This window comes from Mobula birostris, chromosome 16 (assembly GCF_030028105.1).
Source record: "Mobula birostris isolate sMobBir1 chromosome 16, sMobBir1.hap1, whole genome shotgun sequence".
Taxonomy (NCBI): Eukaryota; Metazoa; Chordata; class Chondrichthyes; order Myliobatiformes; family Myliobatidae; genus Mobula; species Mobula birostris.
Genome location: NC_092385.1, coordinates 52,839,023 through 52,864,324, shown reverse-complemented (window position 1 = coordinate 52,864,324; position 25,302 = coordinate 52,839,023). Strand labels below are relative to the sequence as shown.

Below are 25,302 nucleotides of genomic sequence, written 5' to 3'. Positions count from 1 at the left end.
ATTATCGTAAAAGATACTAGCATGGACAAAGATACTAGCTGACTGGCAGAAGACAAAGAATGGTAATAAAGGGTCCATTTCTGATTGACTGCTGGTGACTAGTGGTGTTCCAAAGGGGTCAGTGACGGGCCCGCTAATTTTCACATTATATGACAGAATTGATGTGGCTTTGTGGCCAAGTTTGTGGACGATACAAAGGTAGGTAGAGAGCCGGTGAGTGTTGAAGCAGGGAGTCTTCAAAGGGACTTGAACAGATGAGGATAATGACTAAAAAGTGGCAGATGGAATATAGTGTAAGGAAATCTAAGGTGACCCACTTTGAATAAAGGTAAAGACTATTTTCTAAACGGAGTGAATTCAGAAATCGGAGGTGCAAAGGGATTTGGGGGTCCTAGTGCAGTATTCCCTAAAGGTTAATTTGCAGGTTGAGTTTGTAGTAAGGAAGGCAAATGCAATTTTAGCCTTCATTTTGAGAAGACTAGAATATGGAAGAATGTAATGCTGAGGCTTAATAAGGCATTGGTCAGACTGCACGTGGAGTATTGTGAGCAGTTTTGGACCTACAGCTATGAAAAGATGTGCTGGCATTGGAGAGGGTCCAGAGGAGGTTCACAAGAATGATTCTGGTAATTATGGAGTTAACATGTGAGGAGCTTTTGATGGCTCTGGGCCTGTACTCACTGAAGTTTAGAAAAATGAGGTGGTTCTCATTGAAACCTGCTGAATATTGAATGGCCTAGATAGAGTGGATGTGGAGAGAGTCTACGACCAGATGGTACAACCTCTGAATAGAAGAATATAACTTTAGAGTAGGGATGAGAAGGAATTTATGTACCCAGAGGACAGTGAATCTGTGGAATTCATTGCCATAGGTACTCTCACAGCACTTAACAAATTTCTAGATGAATGGTCAAATATTCAAGGTTTAGAATGCTGTGTAACAAATGCTGGTAAATAGACTTCATATAGATGAGTGCTTTACAGTTAACTTGGACATAATGGGCCATATGGCCTGTTTCTGTGCTTTATGACTCTGACATAACTAATGCAATACCAAACTGGATTTTCAATCTATTAATAAATACCTTGTATTTCTTTCCCAAGTTACACTGGCCAGCTACGCCTGAGCGGATAGACGAATGCAAAATGGCTGGCAAGGACCCTAATGTAAGTATTTACAATTGCTAGTGCTACACTCATATAAACTCAGTAACCTTGAACTTTGAAAACTGACCACAGTAAATATACAGTAAAAATGCCTATATTAAATATTTATTGGGAACAGAAGTCATCAGTCCTCTGGTTAAATCTTGAAGGGGAATTTTTCTGTTTAACATGGCTGGGAGGCACCAGTGCTGAGGAATGGAGCATCAGCTGTTTTCACGTTCAGAATGACAGCAGAAAGATAGACCTGAATGTTGTTTTGTGTGGGAGACAACATTCACTGTAGATGAGATTCCTTCTTCTCTGCAGAGTGGCTCATAATTCCATCCCTGAGCCCAGTTCCCTGACAACTACCCTGCTGTGGCCTTTGGAATTACTGAAGTGTAGCACTTTCGCACTTTGGATTTAGTTATAATTGTCCCAGCTTCAATCTGTATCTCTAAAGAAAAGGATAGATAAATTAATAAATAAATTAATTAATAATACGGTGAACATAAGTTGTAAAGAGTGAATCTGTAGGTTGAGGAATCAGTTCAGAGTTGAGGTGAGTGAAGTTATCCACGCTGGTTCAGGACACTGCTGGTTGTTGCTTAATAACTGTAATATCATAACGGAACTCAAACCAAGTAGTTTTTTTTAGATCTGCGGTATGCTATGGAACTAGACCCCTTGAACCTAGAAAATCCAAAGCAAAAAAGTAATGGTCGGATACTTATATCAGGGAAGGTAAACTATGTGGCACGGCAGATACAAACTTTACCTCTCACTAATTTTCTTTGCTGACAATATTGGGTTGCAAGTACCTGGCAGAGATAACCTAACAATCTCTGAATACGAGATAGAAGTTGCCTTGTTGACAGAAGTTTTGCAAAGGAAATTCAGCGCTGCTCTGTCACTCTGAGATGTTTTAATGAAGGCTGATGTGAAGAGCCAGGAGGTCATGCGGCTGTAATATTAGTCTACTGTGGTTACAGTAAAATTAAACAAAAGCTTCTTTGTTACAGTAAGGGAAAGGAATTAGATTTGTACAATACCTTAGTGTCACAGTGATATAGGATTGAAGAGATGTTGATTTCTTTGCAGCTGGACTGTGCTAACTTCTTGAGGATTCTCCACTTCTACAACCAAACTCATCTCTATGTGTGTGGGACCGGAGCTTTCCACCCTCGCTGCGCATTCATCGACACGTCCATATTCAACAGAGTGAGTACAGGAGGCGCCTCTCACACGTTTAGTATAAACTCAGCCATTGACAGAAAGTCACACGACTCGGTCCTAACTAAAAGACCTGCATTCAGATTAATTCTGACCTAGAACAATAGCTTTCTTTCAAATGGAGCTCCACTTGAAGTCTCTCTACTGTATAGTGGGACTTGTAAACTCAGATGAATAAGGTACCAATGTTTACTTCTAGCACATTGGTATGGACCCAGTGTAAGGAGGAAATAATGGAAATGTATCTCCCACTTTCTGGCCCTCCCTCTCTCCTGGCCTGACACATCTCGATATACCTATAGTTCCAGTACAGTCACAAGAGTCATACCATAGCCGAGAGGTGCGATTATTGCTTGTTGAAAACATAAGATGCCAAAAAAGTAACTCAAGCTTGAAGGTTTGCTGAATTCTGATACAGATGACTCAAGAGCGGGGAATTAATTAAAACATGTAAGATTCTCAGTGGTGTTAACAGGGTGGATATGGAGAGAGTCTAGAACTCAGAGTCACTCTTTAAAAAGGATTAACCCACCTAAAACTTTTTAAAACAAATTTCTTTCCTAAAAAGGGAGTAGAAGCATGCATTTTTTAAAGATAGTTAAATTTTTAATTAACATAACGATAAATAGCTACTGGGGTAGCTGGGAATGTGGAATTAAAATTGCAGTTAAGTAGGCCACAATATTGTTGAATGCTGGAGCAGGATTCGAAAGGCAAAGGTTCCATCTCGGATCCCAATTTGAGGGTACATTTATTGATTAGTCTTCCTCAAGGTAAGATTGATTGGATAAAGTAAGGGACCTTGCTTTTCCCTACATTCATCTGAATGGCCTGCGATTCTTTTGTGCTGGTGATCAGTGAAGTTATTCGTAATTAGGTTACATTCTGAAAATTACCCACAATATCGGAACGAGAACCTTCCTGGTAAACAGGCACACATTGTGAACCAGTCAATTTATTATTCCCATCAACATCACTGGCTCCAGTACCACCCCGTAGGTCAACCTTCCAGTCACTGCTACACCTTCCCTTCTGGGCATTCCAGATGGAGCAAATGCAGAGGGAGAGGGAGTGAGGGAGAGAGAGAGAGAAAGGAAGAAGAAGGGAACGAGAGGGAGAGAGAGGGAGGGGAGAGAGGGGGAAAGAGGGAGAGAGAGAAGAGAGGTAGAGGGAGAGGGGGAGGGTAGGAGAAGGGGAAGGAGTGGAGAGGAGAGAGGAAGAGGGGTGGGGGTAGGGAGAGAGATATGCTTTGTTTGGCTTAATAGAAAAATCTGTGGAAAGAAGAGCTTGCTCCTGCTGCAATGCAGAATCTTGCAACCTATCCTAGGCTTTTACATAGAACACCGCAATACAGAAACAGGCTCCTATGCCCATGATGTCTGTCTGCCTTCACATGGTCTGTATTCATCCATTGCTGATACAGGAGAGAGTGCAAATGCTGGAAATCTGGAGGAACGTAGCAGTTCAGGTAGCAAAATGGACTGTCGACGTTTTGGATTGAGACCCTCATGAAGACTAGAAGGAGACAGGGGAGATACTGTACCTGGCAGAAAAAGGTAGCTTGATAGGATGAGCTCAAGCTGGCTGATGATAGGTGGATCCAGGTGCGAGGGGGATGATAGGCAGGTAAGGGAGGGCTCGAATAGGGATGATGTAAGAAGCTGGGAGGTGATTGGTAGAAGGATGTGAGCAAGGGAACTGGAGGAAGGAATGGGGTGATGGGTCTGGTGGGACAGGAAGAAAAAGTAGCTGAATGAGGGTTTACAGAAAAAACAGAAATCAGTGTTCATGCTGGCACTTTTGAGAATGATATGGTGGAATATGAGGTGTTGCTCCTCTAATACACATCCAGCCTCAACTTGGCAGTAACTCTAACTTTCTCTAACTTCTGGTCATTTTGCCCCTCCCATTCTCTCTTCTTCCATTCCACACTCTGGCTCTCCTCTTACCTCTTCTCTTCTGCTCTGCTGCCTACCATCTACCCCTGGTGCCTCTCTTCCTCCTCTTTCTCCCATGGTCCACCCTCCTCTACTATCACATTCCCCCTTCTTCAGCCCCTTACCGCCTATCACCTCCCAGCTTCTTACATCATCCTCCCACCCCACCCTCCTGGCTTCACCTGTCACCTTCTAGCCTGTACTCCATCCCCTCCACCACCTACTTATTCTGGCTTCTTCCCCCTTCCTTTCCAGCCCTGATAAAGGATCTCAGACTGAACTGTCGACTGTTTATTGCTGCCTGACCTGCTGAGTTCCTCCGGTACTTTGTGCGTGATTTGCTCGGGATTCCTAGCACTCCTTGTGTTTTGGATGAGCTGTGACTGTTTTCCCTGGAAGGAAGGGCCACCTTAGAGAGGTTTATAAAATCCTAAGGAGCATAGATAAGATGTTTCCCAGGGTTGGGGGTGGGGGTCTAAAACTAGAGGACAAACGTTTGAGATGAGAAGTGAAAAGTTTAAAGAGGATCTGAGGATCAGGTTTTGCCACACAGGGAGTGGCATATACAAACGTATATGGAACAAGCTGCCAGAGGAGGTGGTACATATGCCGGCAAATGGGACTAGAATATATAAGGCCTGTTTCCGCGTGGTATAACACAATAACTCCATGAATGGCCCACTCCTGTTCCTGTTTAGGCAAGGAAACGCATAATCAACTTGGCGCAGAGAAATTAGTTGTTGAAAGAAAAGGTGGAAGGCTGAATAGCAATCAACATTTGAAGGAAATTTAAAAGACACAAGTCCGTAGATTTGTTTTCTCTCTTTTTTTTTCTCTGATAGTGGGGTTACATTTGCCACCCTTCAATCTGATACATTTTTTCCAAATCTATAGAATTTTGTAAGATGCCAATGAGTGCATCCATTATTATTTCAATAGCTCCCTCTTTTACTGCTCTGGGATGTAGACTATCAGCCTCTGGATATGATCTGTTTTCAGTCCTATCAGATTCTCCAGACTCTTCTTATTTTTGGTTTTGTGAATGTCATTAACGATTAAACAGCAGTGAATGTTGCACTCAGTGGCCACTTTATTAGGTACATCTGTACGCCCGCTTTTTAATGCAAATATCTAATCAGCCAATCATATGGCAGCAAATCAAAGCATAAAAGCATGCAGACATGGTCAAGAGGTTCAATTGTTGTTCAGACCAAACATCAGAATGGGGAACAAATGTGATATAAGTAACTTTAACAGTATAATGATTGTTGGTGCTGGATGGGGTGGTTTGAGTATCTCAGAAACTGCTGACTTTCAGGGATTTTCACACACAACAGTGCCTTGGGTTGACAAAGAATGGCACAATAAACAAAAAACATCCAGTGAGCAGCAGTTCTGTGGGAGAAAATACCTTGTTAATGAGAGAAGTCAGAGGAGAATGGCCAGACTGGCTCAAGACGACAGTAGCTCAAGTAACCACACATTACAACAGTGGTGTGCAGAAGAGCATCTTTGAATTTACAACATATCAAATCTTGAAGTGAATGGTCTACAGCAGTAGCAAACCACACTGGATTCCACTTGTGTACCTAATAACGTGGCAACTCAGTGTACATAGATATAAATGCCAAGGTCCTGAGCTTTGGCGTTTGCTCCTTAAATCTCTCTACGTCTACCTAGCATTGAACTTTTGGCCTCCTACAAATGTCCTCTGTGAGTAGTGTTAAATTTGGCTTGTTGCAGAGATTCTCAAATAGAAGTTTCAAACTGTTTAGAAGATTGCCCTTTAAATATCTGAAAGCATTGAGATTTACTGGTGTCTGTTTGGAGAGGTGCTGGGGGTGAAAAGATAAAGGCTCCAGCTGCTGAAGTTTCAACTATCCTTCAAGTCCTTTTGAAAACGATTACATCATCAACATGCTTCCAAAGATCATAGATCAGTCCTAATCTATGTGCTGTTCCAAGACCTTCTTGATGGTGAGCTTCCCAGAGATTTATGCTGTTTATTGTGGGAACAGGTCACTGGAGTTCTTTATGTCTAGTAACATTCTGGGAGGTCTGCAAAGATGTTGCTTTGGGTTTTGACATTCTCATACTTCCTGTTCCTTATACCCCCTCTCTCTCTCACATTGCCTTTTTTATTCTTGCAGCTCCCTCTCTCTCTCTCTCTCCCTCTCTCTGTACTCTCTCACTCTGTCACTCTCTTTCACACACACACACTCTCAGAAAGCCCCTCACTGTTCAATTGGTGTTGCACATAACATTGGAAAGATTCTTATTTCCAGTCAGAGCAGAGTGATTTGTGGGAGGAGACCTGACATTATTGATTCTGTCTCCGACAGAAATTTTATGAGAGACATAAACTTGAAATTCTGGCATTAGCAAAAAGGGAAAATAGGATTTGGCCTTCTGTATATTAAATCTCCTGGAGTAAATTACACATGGGAAAGCAGAATTAATTAGTATAGATTGTACTGAAGTGACATACATATTAGATTAGATTATGAGGACACTCAGTCCTCGTTTATTGTCATTTAGAAATGCATGCATTAAAAATGATACAATCTTCCTCCAGAAAGATATCACAGAAACGTAGGACAAACCAAGACTAACTGACAAAACCACATAATTATAACATATAGTTACAACAGTGCAAAGCAATACCGTAATTTGATAAAGAGCAGACCATGGGCACGGTAAAAAAAAGTCTCAAGGCCCGATAGTCCATCATCTCACGCAGACGGAAGCGCCACAAACTTGCCGATGCGTTGGGAGCACCCGACCGCAGCCGACTCTGAGTCCGTCCGAAAACTTCGAGCCTCCGACCAGCCCTCCGACACTGAGCACCATCTCTGCCGAGTGCTTCGACCCCGCCCCGGCCACTGAGCAACAAGCAAAGCCAAGGACTCGGGGCCTTCTCCTCTGGAGATTCTGGATCACGCAGTAGCAGCGGCAGCGAAACAGGCATTTCAGAAGTTTCACCAGATGTTCCTCCGAGCTCTCACGTCTGTCTCCATCAAATAAGGATTGTGCACAGCACCCTACTTGACAGGTAACAGATATCATTCACCGGGGTGGCCGCTGCACGCTGCGTCGTGCCGCCATCTTCTCCTCCCTCATATGATACTTTCTCAGAAATACTTAGACCTTTGTCTGGTGTGATTTCGGACAATTTTAATGTTGATACTCACCTGTTCCATGGGTGATTCCACAGTGAGTGGGCCAGGAATAGAGGGACGTCCATTTAGGACAGAGATGAAGAGGAACTTCTTTATCTAGAGGGTGGTGAATTTGTGGAATTCATTGCCACTGATGGTTGTGGAGACCAAGTCATTGGGTATATCTAAAGCAGAGGTTAATCAATTCTTGATTAAGGGTTTCAAAGTTTACAGGGTGAAGGCATTTGAGAGGGATAGTAAATCATCCACGATGAAATATCAGAGCAGACTCTATGGGCCAAATGACCTAATTCTGCTCCTATGTCTTATGGTCGTGTAGGAAGGTGGGTTATGTGTAAGAGGGTGCTGGGGCAAGGTAAGTTGTCCATGGCAGAAATTATACTTCCAATAAATGTAATAATGTGTTCCTGGTAAATAAGTGTTCAGAACTAACAGCATCAAGCTACTTTTGAAAAAAATGTCAGAAGTGCTTAGAATGATAATTTCTATAGCACTGAAAGTTAGCAGAGAGTGAAATGAAGGGTGCGGTAATACTGTACATCAGGCCAGCATATAGGTCAGATAACAATTTATGTTAGGTTACTACAACAGCATACAATGGGGCATGTCATTACTATATATCAGGGTTCAGTAGCACTGTATTTCAGGATTATGGTTATTTTAATTAGATTACAGCCATCTTATACCTCCCAGTAAAATTAACACAGTCAGACTACATCAGCTTTGTCAGAATACTATAAAACTGTCAGAGTAAAATTAAGTATACAGACTACAGTGATACCATAGGTCACAAATACAATAACATTCTCAGAGAATGCAGTATACAGAGGACATTCTCAGTCTCAGTACATTTATTTAAGAAACTTATGTCTCCTCGGCTTCCCTGTTTTCTATGCCAGAAGAATTCTGAGTCTGCATTAAATCCAAGAAGCAGCAAAAACCTGATTGCGGATTCACAGTTAAATAATGGATTAAGATCGCTGAAGTGACCTGCTTTAGTTCTTTACTTATAGTGCAATCAGGTTTCCAGCTTGTTGTTTGCACTGTCTCAGCCCATGCTTGACCATCTCCCTGTCCATTAACCTACTCTTTCGCCAGCACTTAACCATCACTTGCCTTCTATCTCTGCTATATCTCACACTGCCTTCTGCATTCCTTCTAAAAGTGCATTTGCAAAGGGTTAACTTCTGTAATAATCATTGATTCTTGTAAAGTGGCATTTGAATATAGAGCAGCCTTCTTCCTAGAAGTGCTGCTAATTTCATCTGTTATTTGCGCTAATCAAAATGGTGGAATGGTCTTCTGGCTAACACATCACTTCTCCAGATGGAGATAGGCCTTAGCTGGATTGTCCAGGAAAACATTTCCTAGAATCATTGAATCATACAGCACAGTCAATTTGTAATTTCACTGGTAGCCCTGAGAATGAAAATTCTCATATCTTATCTCTGAAATCTGTCCAGAATAAATCCTTAAGGAGAAGCCCTGAGCGTTCTTGTGTGCGGGGCATAACCCAACCCAGCAATGTTAAAATGCTTGGTTGCAAGCTGTTTCTTTGCATGCACCGTGCAAAGACAGGGGTGCTTGGACCAAGAGACGATGTTTATGATGAGCAAGAGCTTTGCGTCAGCTTGCATTCGATGAGGTTCCCGGTGCAATGTGTTCATCACTGATGTGGTCTGCTTCCATTTGGCTGCGATCGTTCAAAGCATCGTGGCTTTAATGGAGGGGCTACCCAGAAGCTGAGCACACATGCACAGGCACCAATCCAGGACAAGGTTGCGTAGTCCATCTGGACCGTAACAGGACTCACACATAACCACTTCGATAAATAGCTGGTGGTCTTCCAGCATGGAGGTGGGAGGAGAGAAAATTACAGCTAAAAGGTTAAAAAAAAAGCCACTCCTGCAGGCTGATTCTAGCGTTATGGTGTCGTGTGGGCAGTGGAATATGTTGTTTTGTGTCAAATCAGATCAGGGAAGATTGCACTCGGCTGCCTGCAAGTTTCCCCACACTTCTGGTGTCATCAAATCAGTCCACAACTCACTAACCCTAACCTGGAATGTGGGAGGAATCGAGAGCACCCGGGGGGGGGGGTGATAATGTACAAACTCCTTACAGACAGCTGTGGGAATCGAACTCCGATTTTACAGCTGGCTGCTGTAAAGCATTGCACTAACCACTACACTATCGTCCTGCACCCACCTCCCCCCATCCCCAGTCCGCAATGGTATTAATCTCGCTGTGTATATAATTTAATGGCTTTGGGTAGGATGGCTGACAACTCAGCCGTCTATGGCTCTGAGAACCAGTGAGACTGCACCTGCTGTAGACCTGTTGGGCCGATAGTAAATCTGGAGCAGGTCCAGCTCCTTGCTCAGGCAGGAGTTAATTCGAGCCAAGGCACCAACCTCTCAAAGCTTTGCATCACAGGACGTGTGAGTGCTACCAGACAATAGTCATTGAAGACAGCACGCCCTGCTCTTCTTGGGCACTCATATGACTGATGCCGCGCCATGGTAAATTAATAGATTTGTGATACAGATCAGCCATGATTGAACTGACTGGTGATGTATACTTAGAAATTAAATAGCTTATGTACCCTCGATGCAGACATATATTGTGACTGCACAATGGTTTGAATTGACTAGATGCGAATGAAGATTAAGGTATTCTGCTGTATTTCATAGCTCAGATGGTACTGATTCTTTATGTCTAAACATTAACAAAGACTGTGGGAATGTTTCTGATGTAGTAATAACAGCAGGCTTTCCAAGCTGCAAGTGATTCAAGGCTGAGTTATATGACAGGCTTTTGCCGACCCTGTCACGTGCAGATAGCTGAAACTCAAAATCGCCGGCAGCATCCACGCCAGCCGTCAACTTGTCAACTGCTGGTGAGCTCTGGAATTCATTACACATCCCGAAGCAAAGGCTTAGCCTGTCAACGTGTAGGGTCTATCTTGAGTAAGAGGTTGTATTAGTGTTAGGTAAGTCTTTCAGCTGCTGGTCACATTCAGAGACAATCTGTTTAGTTGCACTGAGAATAGTTTCTTGTGTGCCACATTAGGGACATGGGAGAGGGCCAGCTTTGGTGTTGAGCTCCAGAGTTCTCAGATTAATGTGTCACTACTGCCAACATACTGACTACAGGGGCCAAACAATCCACTAAGGAAATTCACTATAAAAGTAGATAGATGTCACCATATTCATTTCCTTGCAGGCATTCACTGTAGAACAAAGAACTACAATGGAATCAATGAAAAACTACGTATCAAGACTGACTAGCAACCAAGTTCAAATTCAAGTTTATTGTCATCTGACTAAACCTATACGCAGCCAAATGTAACAACGTTCCTCTAGACCACAGTGCACCCACAAAACATGTATCACACACAGCACATAAGACAAAATATTACCATAAATAAGTTAATAATTTGTAATTCAAACTGCATGTGAAGTGCGCAGCACAGGTAAACAGTAAACAGCTTGCTGTCCTAGTGACAACATCTTGGTGGTGACAGGATATTTGTTAGTCGCACAGCTTGAAGAAAGAAGCTGTAACCCAGTCGGGCCGTCCTGGTCCTGATGCCTCCTTTCTGATGGTATTGGGCCAATTGGAGATTGTTGGATGGTTGGTAGGGATCCTCACCAATGTGCAAAAGAAGGCAAACTGTGCAAATATAGCAAATACCACAAATGTAATAAATAAATAGATAGATAAATAATACTGAGAATGTGAGAATGCTGAGTCCAGCTTGGGATTGCAGGTACCCAGTGAATGCCTCATCTGCCTCAGTCTGCAACAGAGCCAGCAAGAGAGAGGGAGGGACAGCAGATAATACCACTTACCATAAAAGGCCAGTGTTTTTATACTGTTTTTCACAGCCAATTTACATAAAGTTGTACAGTTCATGTACTAATTATAAAACAAAACTGCCTTGTGCATGGACGAGTGCCCTGTGCACAAAGAACAGTTTGCATTTTGTGAATTTCAGTTGTGTTTTAGACCCTGCAGCAGGACTTGGACCCATAGCCCCTTCATTTCAAGGTGCAAGTGCTGTCGCAGGTGATAGGAGGATGAAAAGCTGAGGGAAAACTCCACTCTTCAAGCACCCAAGCTGGTGGGGAGTGGGAGGTGGGGGAGAAATGGCAATCAGTCCCAATTGTCCCAACAAGTAGTTAAACTGACTGGAATGAGTAAGGGATCAGGATTTGTGAATGAAAGAGGCTCATTGTTCCAAGCACAAAGAGGGTGGTTCAACAATTTTTGTTAAGTCAATGGAACTTTATTTAGCATCCATAAAGTTTTAGAAGGTACCATCTAACAAAAGTGTACATTGATTTAAAACAGAAAATGCTGAGGATATCTACCAGGTCAAGCAGCATCTATAGAGAGAGAAATAGGGATAACATTTCTGGTTGAAGATGTTTCATGAGAACTGGAAAACTCAGTCTGAAACATTAACTCCACTTCTTGCTTTACAGATGAGTATCCCCAGCATATTCTGTTTTAATTTCTTGTAGTTCTTTAGATATGATTTACGATATTAAAGGAATAATACAAATACAAGAGTTCATTTACACTGTGGCAGTTTGTTAAATGCTTTCAGACTTTAATGGAAAATCTGGTTAGTCTTAATTGAGGTTGTTCATCCAGCCTGACTGGTTGCCCAGAGGCACGTGACCCATGTCTTCATACAGGGCTCAGATTGTGGTATGGTTGACTCTTAAATGCCCTCTGAAAAGCACCAGAAAGTCACTCTTTTCAAAGTTAGTTAGAGCTGGTTTGTAAATGCTAGCTTTGCCAACAATGTTCAGCTCGTGAACAATGAACAAATAAATAAATAGCATTTCCTATTAAATTACGGCATTGAGTCAATCCCTGCTGATCATCTGTTCCCAGAATCAGCCTGGCTGGTTCCTACTGAGATTTGTTTTCGGCTCATTTTGTTTTCTCAGGGGGAATAAAGCCCAAAGACTACCCAGTCTGACATTATGTTATTTGAAGAAAGAACATCTTATTGTGGGATTAGAAGTAGAGTGTAGCCAAGGGGCCGCAAAACTTGAGATCTGTGATGTGCCACACAGTTTTGCTGTACTGCCTCAACAATAAATTCTACTCAGCCCACTTCTGTCAATGACGCATCCTCCATCCAATTCCCGTTATCCAATGTGCTACACTGTATTCAGCTCAGAAGCTAATAAAGTAGTTTAAATCCAATATATTGTGGCCAGGAAACTACTTTGTGTCAATAGAGCCATTAAACAGGAGACCCAGCAACCAGCACAATTTAGCACATGAGGTACCTTGGAATCAACCTGTGTGTTGTCTTTTGCAGACTGGTCCGATGCCCAAGTTGTTGTGATCTTCCATTGGCTCTATTATGGTTATTTTTCTATTACCGATTTATTGAGTATACCCTCAAGAAAATGAAATGAATCTCAGGATTGTATATGGTGGCATGTATGTACCTCGATAATAAATTTACTTTGAACTTTTAATCCAATCCTGAACATGTGCTGTGCCCCACAATCAATAAACTTGTCTGACCTCAGCACAATCAAGTTCAAAGTTCAAAGTAAATTTATTCTCAAAGTACGTATAAGTCACCATATACAACCCTGAGATTCATTTTCTTGTGGGTATTCATAGTAAATATAAAGAAACAAAAAAATAAAGCAAAATACTAAATAAATAAGCAATAACTATTGAGAACATGAGATGAAGAGTTCTTGAATGTGAGTCTATAAGTTGTGCGAACAGTTTTGTGTTGAGGTGAGTGAAGTTGAGTGAAGTTATCCCCTCTGGTTCAAGAGCCTGATGGTTGAAGGGTAATAACTGATCTGAACTTGGTGGTGTAAGTCCTGCGACTCCTGTACCTCCTTCTTGATGGCAGCAGCGAGGACAGAACATGACCTGAATGGTGATGGTCTCTGATGATGGATGCTGCTTTCCTGTGACAGTGCTCCATGATGAGAAGGGTTTTACCCCTGATAGACTGGAACGTGTCCACTACTTTTTGATGGCTTTTCCATTCATGGACATTGATGTTTCTATACCAGGCTGTGATGCAACCAGTCAATATACTCTCCACTACACACGTAGAGAAATTTGTCAAAGTTTTAGATGACATGCTGAATCTTCGCAAACTTCCAAGGAAGTAGAGGAACTGGTGTTGTTTCTTTCTAATGGCATTTACGTGCTGAACCCAGGACAGATCCTCTGAAATGATAACACCGAAGAATTTAAAATTGCTGACCCTCTCCACCTCCGATCCCCCCGATGAGGATTGGCTGATGGATCTTCACTTTCTTCCTCCTATAGTCAATAATCAATTCTTTGTTCTTGCTGACATTGAGTGAGAGGTTGTTGTTGTGGCACCACTCAGACAGATTTTCAATTTCCTTCCTATATGCTGATTCATCACCACTTCTGATTCAGCCAATGACAGTGATGTCGTCAGCAAACTTAAATATGGCATTGGAGATGTGCTTAGCCCCACGGTCATAAGTGTAGGGTGAGTAGAACAAGGGCTAAGCACACAACCTCATGGTGTACCTGTAGGCAAACTGAAGTGGATCCAAATTGCTCTTCCAGACATGAGTTGATATGTTTTATTACAAACCTCTCAAAGCACTTTATCACAGTTCATGTAAGTGTTACTGGATGATAGTCACTGAGGCGGGTTACCACGTCCTTTTTAGGCGCCAGTATAATTGAAGCCTCCTTGAAGCAGGATGGTACCTCAGACTGCTGAAGCGGGAGGTTAAAGATATCGGTGAGCGCTCTAGCCAGCTGATCAACACAGGTCTTCAGTATTTGGCCAGGTGCCCTATCTGGGCCAGGTGCTGTCTGTGGGTTCACCTTCTGAAGGATACTCTCACATTGGCCTCAAAGACTGTAATCACAGGGTCATTGGGGGGCTATGGGAGTTCAGGAAGTTGCCTCCATGTTTTCACAGTCAAACTGGGAATAAAAGGCATTAAACTCATTTGGGAGTGAAATCTTGTTGTCACTTACAGTACTGTTCCAAGGTCATAGAAACATATATATATAGCTAGGGTGCCTGAGAATTTTGCACAGTACTGTAGTGATTTTATGTATTGCGCTATATGGTTACTGCTGCAAAAAAAAACAAATTTCATGACATATGTGGGTGATGATTAACCTGATTCTGATATCGGTCTCTGTTGTGGACTGAGAATGGGAAGGGGACAGGGAGAGGGGAATCATGGTTGGGAAAAGGGGAAGGGAGAGAGGAGGAAGCAGGAAGCACCAGAGGGACATTCTGTAATGATCAATAAACCAATTGTTTGGAATCAAATGACCTTGCCTGGTGTCTTGGGCCTGGGTGCGTCTGCACCTACGTCACCCCCTGGCCCAGCACTCCTTCTCTGCCACTTGTCTCACACCGTCCTGCAGTTCTCCACCCACACCATTCCTAATCCACCTTTGCTCCTGCCAGATTTACAACCTCGCTCTCTGCTCCACATTGAGAAATACAGTACTGTGAAAATGTCTGAGACACCCTGGCTATATGTATATACCTAAGACTAACGCACAGTTCTGTAAGTCGCTTGGTTTCACTTTGTCGGAGCTGATAGTGTTCAAGCCTTTTCACAGTTGTCAAGCGTCCTTCAGTGATGCATTCTGAATTGCCACTTCGCATGTGAGATCGTACCTGGACCTCTTGTATTTTACTTGGCTGCAGATCTGAATGCCGTTGATCTACTCCCTGTAATGATATTTTGTGGAAGATAATAGTATGAAATTTCTTTGCTGCAGTTTTCCTTTTATGATAATGAGAGTCCAGTTTTCTTTATTATATTCAACCCTTTGAAGCTTATTTCAGATTTCTATTAGAATTCCTTACATTTTGGTCAGTTTACTGTAACAGTGCCATTCTAAGCATAACCATGGTAATGGTTGGGTTTGTTTCTTTATTCAAGGGAATTCAAAGAGCGTATGTTCACCAGCCCCTACTTTTCCTTTACTATAAGCTAGCAAAGCTTTAGAAATGATATGTACAATCACTAAGAACGACAAAGAATGAATTCGAACACATTCACATGCTTTTTTGTTAAGGGCCACATTATGAAAGTACCCCTTTAAGGCAAAGTGAGTGATTAGTAATCCTAATGAGTGATAGCGCCTGTCTGTGCTGTTTGTTTGGATAGATTACATCTGGATTGCTGTGATTCCAGCACCGCTTTGGACTGGAACAGTGCACTTCAGGCTTGAGAAGCTATAATGTGGCAGGTGACAGGACTACTCAAGTATTCAAGCAGAAAAAAAAACCTCTTCAAGAGTGTATGGGGTGTTAATGGATCCTTCCTCTCCTTTTCAGCATAAAGTAAGAACACCAGTATTTCAAATGGGCACACACTGAGCTAGGGCAATTCAAACATTCTGGTCTGTTGTAATTAAACTCTCAATAATAACATGCGTGTATATAAAGTGGCAGGGATCAGGTATGGCATTTGATTCTGTTGAGGAAACTGACTAGGAAGGACTTGTGTTGGAACTACAAAGAAATTCTGTTAATTCTATATCTGCATTAATATATTTTTATTCAAAGCATCTGGCATGTTCAACTGGACACAGCATTTATTTAAATTTAATATTGCTTCAATGTGGATCTTAATGGAAAGCATCCTTCTTTATAATCAAATGTTATATTATAAAATTCTGAAAATGATTTAACAGAATGGTGATGTGGAAACATCTATTACAGCGAGGCTGAATTTTCTTTATTTTTCTTCGACATCTGTTTTTTTTCAATATTTGCAAAGACATATGCTCCTTGAAGAGTCCCTGGATGTACCAATATCTCTTCTTGTCAGCTGGAAAGGAGATGAGAAAAGACTTAACAGGTCACAATAGGAGATGTCCTGCTCCTGTAAGGTCAGGGATGGCACAAATGCACTGCTGTGATGTTAGAGACTCCTCGAGAGACAAAGGACAATCTGCAGGAGCTATGACAGGAAGTTCACTCATTGGTCATCTGACTCATTACTGCTTGGTGTTAAATAAGGCAGCAGTGCCAGATTCTTTTCTACTGCTATGGAAAAGGAGCTACAGGGGCCTTTGGGGTCACACCACCAGATTTAGGAACAATTATTACCCTTCAACCATCAGGCTCCTGAACCAATGTGGATAACTCTACTTACCTTAACACTGAACTGATTCCACAACTCACTTTCAAGGACTCTGTAATTCGTGTTCTCAGTACTTTTTATTGTTATTATTTGCACAATTTGTCTTGATTTTTACATTGGTTGTTTGCCAGTCTTTGTTATGCATTTTTTTTTGTAAATTCCATTGTAATTTTTTTATTTTCCTGTAAATGCCCACAAGAAAATTAATCCCAAGGTAGTATACGGTGACATACGCATAGTTTGATAATAAATTTACTTTGATCTTTTCAGTGATCAGTCGTAGAGAGATACAATATGAAAGCCGTCCTTTCAGTCTACTGAATCATATCGACAATCAGCCATCCAATTACATTGTTTCTGCATTAAACCTTTCATTTTTAATTCTCCCCATATTCCCATCAGCTTTCTGCATACCCTGCATCTACACACTAGGGTCAGTCAGCAGTGATCAGTTTATCTATATGAGGGAAATCCAGGCACTTCCAGTGCAAACTATACCGGGGTGGAACCTGGCTCTTGGGCACTGTGAGGCTGCAGCTCCACAAGCAAGGACACAGTTTCCCTGTAAGACCATAAGAGCTAGGAGCAGAGTTAGGCCATTTAGCCCATTGAGTCTGTTCCACCATTTGATCATGCTGATTTATCTTTTCCCTCTCAATCTCATTCTCCTGCCTTCTCTTCATAACCTTTGACATCCTTACTAATTAAGAACTTATCAACTTCTGCTTTAAGTATGCCCAATGACTTGGCCTCCAAGTTTCTCCACCCTCTGACTAAAAAAATTTCTTCTTACCTCTGTTCTAAAGGGATGTCCTTGTATTCTGAGGCTGTGTCCTCTGGTCCTTGACTCTCCCACCATATGAAACATCCTCTCCACATCCATTCTATCTAGGCCTTTCCTGTGGACAGCTAATGAGGCAAACTTTAATGTGGATCCACTATTTGCAAAATAATCTACCAGGCTATTTTCTCCACCATCACACTCTAGAAGTTCAGGGAGGACAAAAGGACTATAGCCTTTCCTATCTTGGAGCCATGTCCTTGCCCTGCTATTCAGTGCTGAGAGCTGAAAAAAATTTAACAAAGAATTGTCCTTTCTGCCATTTTTGAGCTGTTGAGATGATAACTTTCACAGCAGGAGAAACATTTCATGTTCATTTGGATAATTGGTGCTTTCTATTAAAGAAATCTGAGAAATATATACTCAGTAGCCACTTTATTAGGTACAGGAGTGAAGCTCGGTGAGCTCTTCTGCTGTGGTAGCCCATTCGCTTCAAAGTTCACCGTGCTGTACATTCAGAGATGCTCTTCTGCACACCACTTTTGTAAAGTGTGGTTATTTGAGTTACAGTCACCTTCCTGTCAGCTTGAACCAGTCTGGCCATTCTCCTCCGACCTCTTTCACTAACAGGTACAGTTATGTACGGAATAATGGGGGAGTCACAGACTTGAATCTGTGTCAGGCCTTCAGATGTTACTTGGATTTGTTTTAATCTCTTTGGTCAGAGATCAGTTGGGTTACGCCTTGTCAACCCAGGAATAATCCCCAGGTGATCTGAGGAGCTGAGGGGGTCTGGTGACCCTGCTTATTGGAGTTGTTACATCAATCTCTTCATATTGTGGGCAACGTAAACAATGAGTCAGTCTCTGCCTCAGCTCAGAAGATGTTTCTGTGCTCATGGAACCTATCTCTATAAATCTTTCACCATTCAACAATTTTGGTGCAAGATTGCCTGGGATAGTTTCCATGAGGACAGAAGCACCTGAACCGAGTCACTGGTGATCTTTGTTCGCCAGAATAAATGATCTCCAATAACTCAACCAGACAGGATGTTGCTTGTTTCCAGCTAAATGTGAGTTGCACATTGGCTGCATCAAATGTGATGTTCGCAGGGATGTCTTCACATTGGGGCATAGTCATTCCATTAGAAGAGTATTGGCCTGAAGTGTCAACTGTTCATAGATGCTGCCTGACCTGCCAAAATCCTCCAGCATTTTGTGCGTGTTACCCTTCATTCCATTTGATGAATAAATCCTCAAAACGTTATCCTATAAAAACATGCTTTATCAAATATTTTACCTTTAAAATGAGCCAATATGCATTACACAGTTTGCAAGTGTAAGATGAGGACTTGCCAAAACAAGTTTACTTGGAAAAGAAAATCATAGCAGGGTTTTTTGCTTCTCCCTCGCATGCTCGGGGTTTAACTAATTTCCTTGAGCCACAGTTTAGTGAAGTATACAATCATCCACCACACACAGACAAAAGTACGTATCAAGCAACCAGCGAACCAAGCTGACAGTGCCTGAGTCTACTTTCCACATTCTGCACGCTACTAAAAGCTGATTAATGGCATAAAACTTAGTCAATTTATGCTGAAGTTGGCCATTAACTGTTGGTGCTGCATTTTAACGGAAACCTAAACCGTGTCTGGAGTTGTACATTTCAGACAAATGGGCAGAATTGAGTTCATCTGTTTATATTTGCAAATTACAATTGTAATTCTTGCAAACTAATAAGAGCATATTAATCTTTCCCACTTAAACGAATTGAAAGAAGGGAAAGAATGTCTAGGCATTGAACAAAAGAAAACATTTTAGCAGGAACTTGAATGTAAAACTCAGACTGACGGGAGAAGTTACTCGCTTTTTAGTACAGATGTCGGGATGTTATGTTACAGTTGTACAAGACATTGGGTGGAGGCCACATTTAGAATATTATGCTCAGTTTTGGTCACTCTACAATAGGAAAGATGCCATTAGTTAGAAAGAATCCAGAGGAGATTTATAAGGATGTTGCCAGGACTTGAGGGTCTGGATTCTGGAGCATAACTGAGCAGACTGGGACTTTATTCCTTGGAGCGTCGGAGAATTGGGGTGATATTATGGAGGTGTATAAAATCATCAGGGGCATAGATAGGGTGAATGTGCACAGTCTTTTTCCCAGCACTGGGGAATCAAGAACTGGAGTACATACAAGGGGTTTAGGGTGTTGTGATTTAATAGTTTTCTTTTCAAATCTTTTTATTATGTGATTTAACAGTTTTAATGGGAACCTGAGAGGCAAATCTTTTACCCAGAGTCTGGTCAATGCATGGAATTTGCAGCCAAAGGAAATAGTTTAGGTACGTTAATGAACAGCATTTAAAAGGCACTTCTTGAGGTTCATGTACAGGTAATTTTAGGAATATAAGCCAAATGCAGGCAAATGGTGCAAGTGTAAATGGGAATCTGCATGGAATAATTTAGCCAAAGAGCTCACTTCCATGCTGTGAGATTCCATAAAAATGTTCAAATCAAATTTAGTTAGGTATTATGAAAGTTAAACTACATGTTACTGAGAGAACTCTGCTGTTGTAATATGTGGTAGTTTTCTGCATACATACATGCAAATATCTGTGTGAAAGTAATTGTGAAAATGACTGCAGAGGTTGCTGGTATTTCATGCGATATTGTCTGTGAAAGGTGACATCACTGTTAGTTTGTACCGCTCCCTAAAACATAGAACGTGGTGGGAGGGGGAGAAAATTGTCTTTTGCCACAAGTGTTAAACACAGAAAAGACTATTGGCCCCAGCATTTTCTGGAATGAAATTAAATCAAATGCGCCAAATTGGTCAGGTCAGGAACTTTCTTTGCACCTCTACCCCGTCCCCGCCCAAATTCTATGAAGTCACTTGGATCTGATTGGGAACAAAATCATACCTGCTCATTTATTTAGAAAGTGTCAATTAAAACTAGACACTCCAGTTGGAAAAACGTATCTCAGAGTGGAGACAACTGAAACATGCAGGTCAGAAAGTTCAGATCAATACTGTTTATATATAGGTGTCAAAGTCTTACCTTTATAATTTTGATACAGTTTGGTATTGTAATCCCAATTTGAGAAGGGACATAAGGTCATCAAGTTATGTTACCAAAAAAAGAGCCTTGGTTGTGTGGCTCCTCACACTCTACTTCAGCTAACCTTTCAATCCATTCCGCGTTCTTCACTGGCTATTTGTTTGGCTGTTCTGGTAATGTTCTTGCATCAACTGTTTCAGTTTCAAGAATATCTAATATCCAGTTGACGCCCACTGTAAATATGTGAAAATGAATGAAAAGGCAACATTCAATGGGGGATGGTTTGATCGGAAGTGGAAAGGGATTTGCTTCTTTCACCGAGCCACTCCCTATTCCCCCCAGCCCCTAAGTCTGATGACAGGATTCTTTGAAAGACCTGGGGATTCTTGAAGAAAACATATACACACGAGTGGCATCACTGGTGGAGTGGCCGTCTCAGTGCTTCAGTGACCTACTTTCAATCCTGATCTCCGGATGTGTCCATGTGGAGTTTCCCTATGACTGTGTGTGTTTCTTCCCTGTGATCCAATTACCTCCCACATCCCAAAGATGTGCACCTTGGTAGATTAGCTGGCTGCTGTAAATCTGGGAGGATTAACGTAGGATAAGTATAAAGGAAGTGTTAAGCACAGGAAAGAATATTGGCCACCATTTTCTGGAATGAAGTGGAATCTGTGTGAATTTCTGTGCTATATGACATGGTACACACAACTAGGAGCAGAAAGAGGCCACTTAGCTCTTTGTCCCTGCAACACCCATTTAATCAAATCATGGATGACTTCATTGTACTCTCCGCTTCACATTCCTCCCTAACCTCTGTATCCTTTAATGTTGCTTATCAAGAATCTATTCACTACCACCTTAGAAGTATTTATGTACGCTGCTTCCACTAATCTCTGAGGAAAAGAGTTTGCAAAAACTAAGAGAGGAAAAAAAAATGCCATTTCTTCCTTAAATGAGCTGCCCATATTTCTAAACAATCATCTCCTATTTCTACATTCTCCCGCGCAAGGACATGCCCTCTCTACACCCACCCTGTAAAGTAGGCATTTAGTGTGTGGGAAAAAAAACTTGTCAACTAGCAAAGGTAGCTGTTGGGGTGCACTGTGTAATGTCACACAAACTGCTAGACTTTGCTTGGGACAAAGGTTAAGCCAGCTGCCATTTTGGCAATGGATGAACAATTCTGGATCATAGCATCACTTACACCAGGGGTCCCCAACCTTTTTTGCACCACGGACCGGTTTAATATTGACAATATTCTTGCGGACCGGCCAAGCGGTTGGGGGGGAGTGATCAAGTAGGGTTAAACTCACCTCAACATGTCTTTTACAGTGAGGGTTGCCAACTTTCTCACTCCCAAATAAGGGACAAAAGTAGCAGTCAAATCCCGGGACACTTTACCCCAGGAAAGACTACAGTGACCATGAAGCCTTGCACAGGCACTTTGTGCACATGCGTGACGTGCACATGTAATGTGCGCATGCGCGTGTGTGCTGATTTTTTTCCTCACAACTCAGTTTTGCCTTCATCTTCCCAACTATACTGTACATACATTATTTCTACTTTATATAGGCTGTGTATTTATCATATCATTCCTGCCTTTACTATATGTTACTGTTATTTATTTTCAGTTTTATGTGTTATTTGGAATGATTTGTTAGGTTATTTTTTGGGTCTGGAAACGCTCAAAAATTTTTCCCATATAAATTAATGGTAATTGCTTCTTTGCTTCATGACATTTCGGCATGAAAAGTTTCATAGGAATGCTCTACCTTATTGGGGGAAATATGGGACAAGGGAGGTCCTGTATGGGACAAAGCAACTTAGCCCAATATACGGGATGTCCCGGCAAATACGGGACAGTTGGCAACCCTATGTTCAAGTTCAACAGCGCGAGGCAGTGAATGAGGAAAGGTGCAGCTGACTCATATCGTTTCCTCGCGGCCCATTAACACATGCTTTGTGGCCCGTTACCGGTCCGCGGCCCGGTGGTTGGGACCCACTGAATTACACAATACAGTTAGCTGCCCTCCTGCACTGACATTACACACAGGGCACACATTTACAATCCCTCAAGGCAGAACCTTAAGGCTAATAACATACATGTCATTCAGTTCTCTCTTATGCCACTTGGATTCGTTTTCCATCTGGCGTATAAAGCTGCAAGCATTGTTCGCTATCAAAACAGAGCTGCCTCTTTCTCTTTGTATGCCTGTTCCAAGTGTTTCATATGACTGCACAAATACAGCAGTGACAGACTTACAGAGCTTACTTAAAGTTGTAAAATGTCCCATGATTTCTCTGTGGAGAAATCATGATATTAATTGACAGTATCAAAAGGAAATAATAGTAGAGATGCATTTCAAAGAAATGGGTTTTATAGAAAATCAATATCAGAGCATAATATATTCTGTTTTATCTTGAGTTCAGTTTGTGTTTGTAGAACATAGAACAAAGAACATTACAGCATGGTACAAGCCTTTCAGCCCACAATGTTGAGCCGACCTCTTAATCTACTCTGAGATTGATCTACGCTTTCCCTCCCACATAACCCTTCATTTTTCTATCATCTAATTTCCCATCTAAGAGTTTCTGCCTCTACCACCACCCTGGCAGCATATTCCACTCCCTGTGTAAAGACTTACCTCAGATGCCTCTCCGCCGCTATACTTTCCTCCAATCACCATAAAATTATGCCCCCACGTATTAGCCAGATTTAATGAGTTGTTAGTACCAATGCTTAGCAAAATCATATTTTATGAATATTTAATAAAATTATTGTAAATGAAGATTGGTTTTATGTACATAAATAATACTAAAAATTTCATCCTCTAAGGTTTTTTCTTCATTTATTTACCAAGAAACCAGAAGTCCAGGAGCCAACTATGAAAGGAAGTTGGGAGATTCATGGTGAAAACTGCAGAACTTTGGGCCTAGCAAGCTGAGTGCAGAGCCACAATTCATGGAAATTAGGATATTGGGAATATGCAGGTAGCAGAATCAGAACAAAAATTGGCAGAGTTAGAGCCTGAACGTTAAGCAATGCGCCAATCTGCTCCTTGTGTAGTGAAGAGTTTTTTACTAGATTAAAAGTAAGCAATCGAAGAAAAACTCAACGAGTCAAACAGCAAAGTCAGAGTCAAAGTCAAGTTTATTGTCCTATGAATAATTAGATGTATGCACAGGTGCAATGAAAATCTTGGGGCAGCATCACAGGCACAGAGAATCGTATAAGCAGCAGACACGAAAAATGTAAACTATACATAATTTTACCATGAACATTTGAGATTAATGACTCATTCTGGAGTCCCAATTCAGAAGCACTGTATCTTCACCTTCACATCACTGTATCTTCAGTCATGGAGATTCCAAGGCCTGGGATGGAATTCCTTTCTGAAAACATCAGCTTCTCTCTCCTTAGAACCACCTCTTTTATGAATAATTTGTCCAATGCCCCCTGCTTGGTTTTGATCTCAGCTTTCCCAAGTTAAGTCGTCATTTTTATCATCGCATGCTTATGGTAACATATAGGTACAATGAATCATGAAGATTCAGGCAATGTACAGAACATTAATTATACATAAATTATACAAGGCGGTGAAGAAAAATTCTCTGCATAACCAGGCATCAGTGCAAAAAGAACCCCAATCAGAGGCAAGTCCATGGCGGTACAAGTGATGGTCAGTAGATGGGGTAGAACTTGGGTTGTGCAGGTCAGTTCAAGAACCTGACAGATGTAGCAAGGTAGCTGTTTCTGAACCTGGTGGTGTGCAACTTCAGGCTTTTGTATCTTCAGCCTGGCTTTCGCAATGAGCAAAGGCCATGAGCCAAATGGTGGGTATCCTTGATAGATACGGAGGTAAGGAGGAATTTTTTTAGCCAGAGAGTAGTGAATCTGTGGAATGCTCTGCCACAGATTGTGGTGGAGGCCAAATCCATGGGTGTATTTAAGGCGGAAGTTGATAGGTTCTTGATCGGTCAGGGCATCAAAGGGCACAGCGAGAAGGCAGGTGTATGGGGTTGAGTGGGATCTGGGATCAGACATGATGGAATGGTGGAGCAGACTCAATGGGCTGAGTGGCCTAATTCTGCTCCTGTGTCTTATGGTTGTATATTGTCTTCTTGAGGTAGCACCTCGTGTAGATGCTTTCTGTGTTGGGGAGAGCTGTGTGTGATGGACTGGGCAGCGTCCACGGCTCTGTGCAATCTTTTGCATTCCTGTCTGTGATGCAACCATTTACACAACTTGGGGGTTCTCAGTGCCTCCTTTCTCAGATGATGCAAGTGCCCTTGGTCTATTTTCACACAAAAAAACCATAGTCACTGCACTCTGCATGAACCTGACAGCTGTGTCATCTCCACAAGATATGTAAAGATGCCTTTTGGTGGGGGTAGCTGAGGGCTGAGGGGCGAAGGGCGGATGATGCTTTTGATGCTGGTATTTGTTACTGTAGCTGACCCTCTGCTTTCCTTCCTGCTTCTCTGACCCCCCCCCCACCCCCACCGCCCCTTGTCCACCACTGCAGGATGAGCAGCTAACGCTGAACCACGAGCAGACAGAATGCGGCAAAGGGAAGTGCCCATATGATCCTCAGCAGCGGATCGCCTCAGCAATGATTGGTGAGAACCGTGGATGGGAACTGCCCTGGGCAGAGTGGAAAATGACTGGGGCAGTGTGCCATTTCAGGAATGTTTGTACAGGCATGCTTTCCAGTTGCCATTGAGAAATATCTGTTAAAATGAGTAGGTTGTGATAATGGTCAGCACTTCTAACAAGTGCTCACTATAGTCCTGTTTCTGT

At 42.0% G+C, this 25,302-nt stretch overlaps 1 protein-coding gene across 4 annotated transcripts in view; it reads left to right on the top strand.

Moving 5' to 3' along the window:
• sema3h (sema domain, immunoglobulin domain (Ig), short basic domain, secreted, (semaphorin) 3H) overlaps positions 1-25,302 on the top strand; it is a 233,713-nt gene that overhangs the window by 118,763 nt on the left and 89,648 nt on the right. For all 4 annotated transcript variants that reach the window (XM_072280640.1, XM_072280642.1, XM_072280641.1 and 1 more), the window contains 3 exons: positions 1,105-1,167; positions 2,248-2,367; positions 25,028-25,121. In XM_072280640.1, coding sequence (XP_072136741.1) covers positions 1,105-1,167; positions 2,248-2,367; positions 25,028-25,121 — 277 coding nt within the window. The remainder of the gene's footprint in view (positions 1-1,104; positions 1,168-2,247; positions 2,368-25,027; positions 25,122-25,302) is intronic.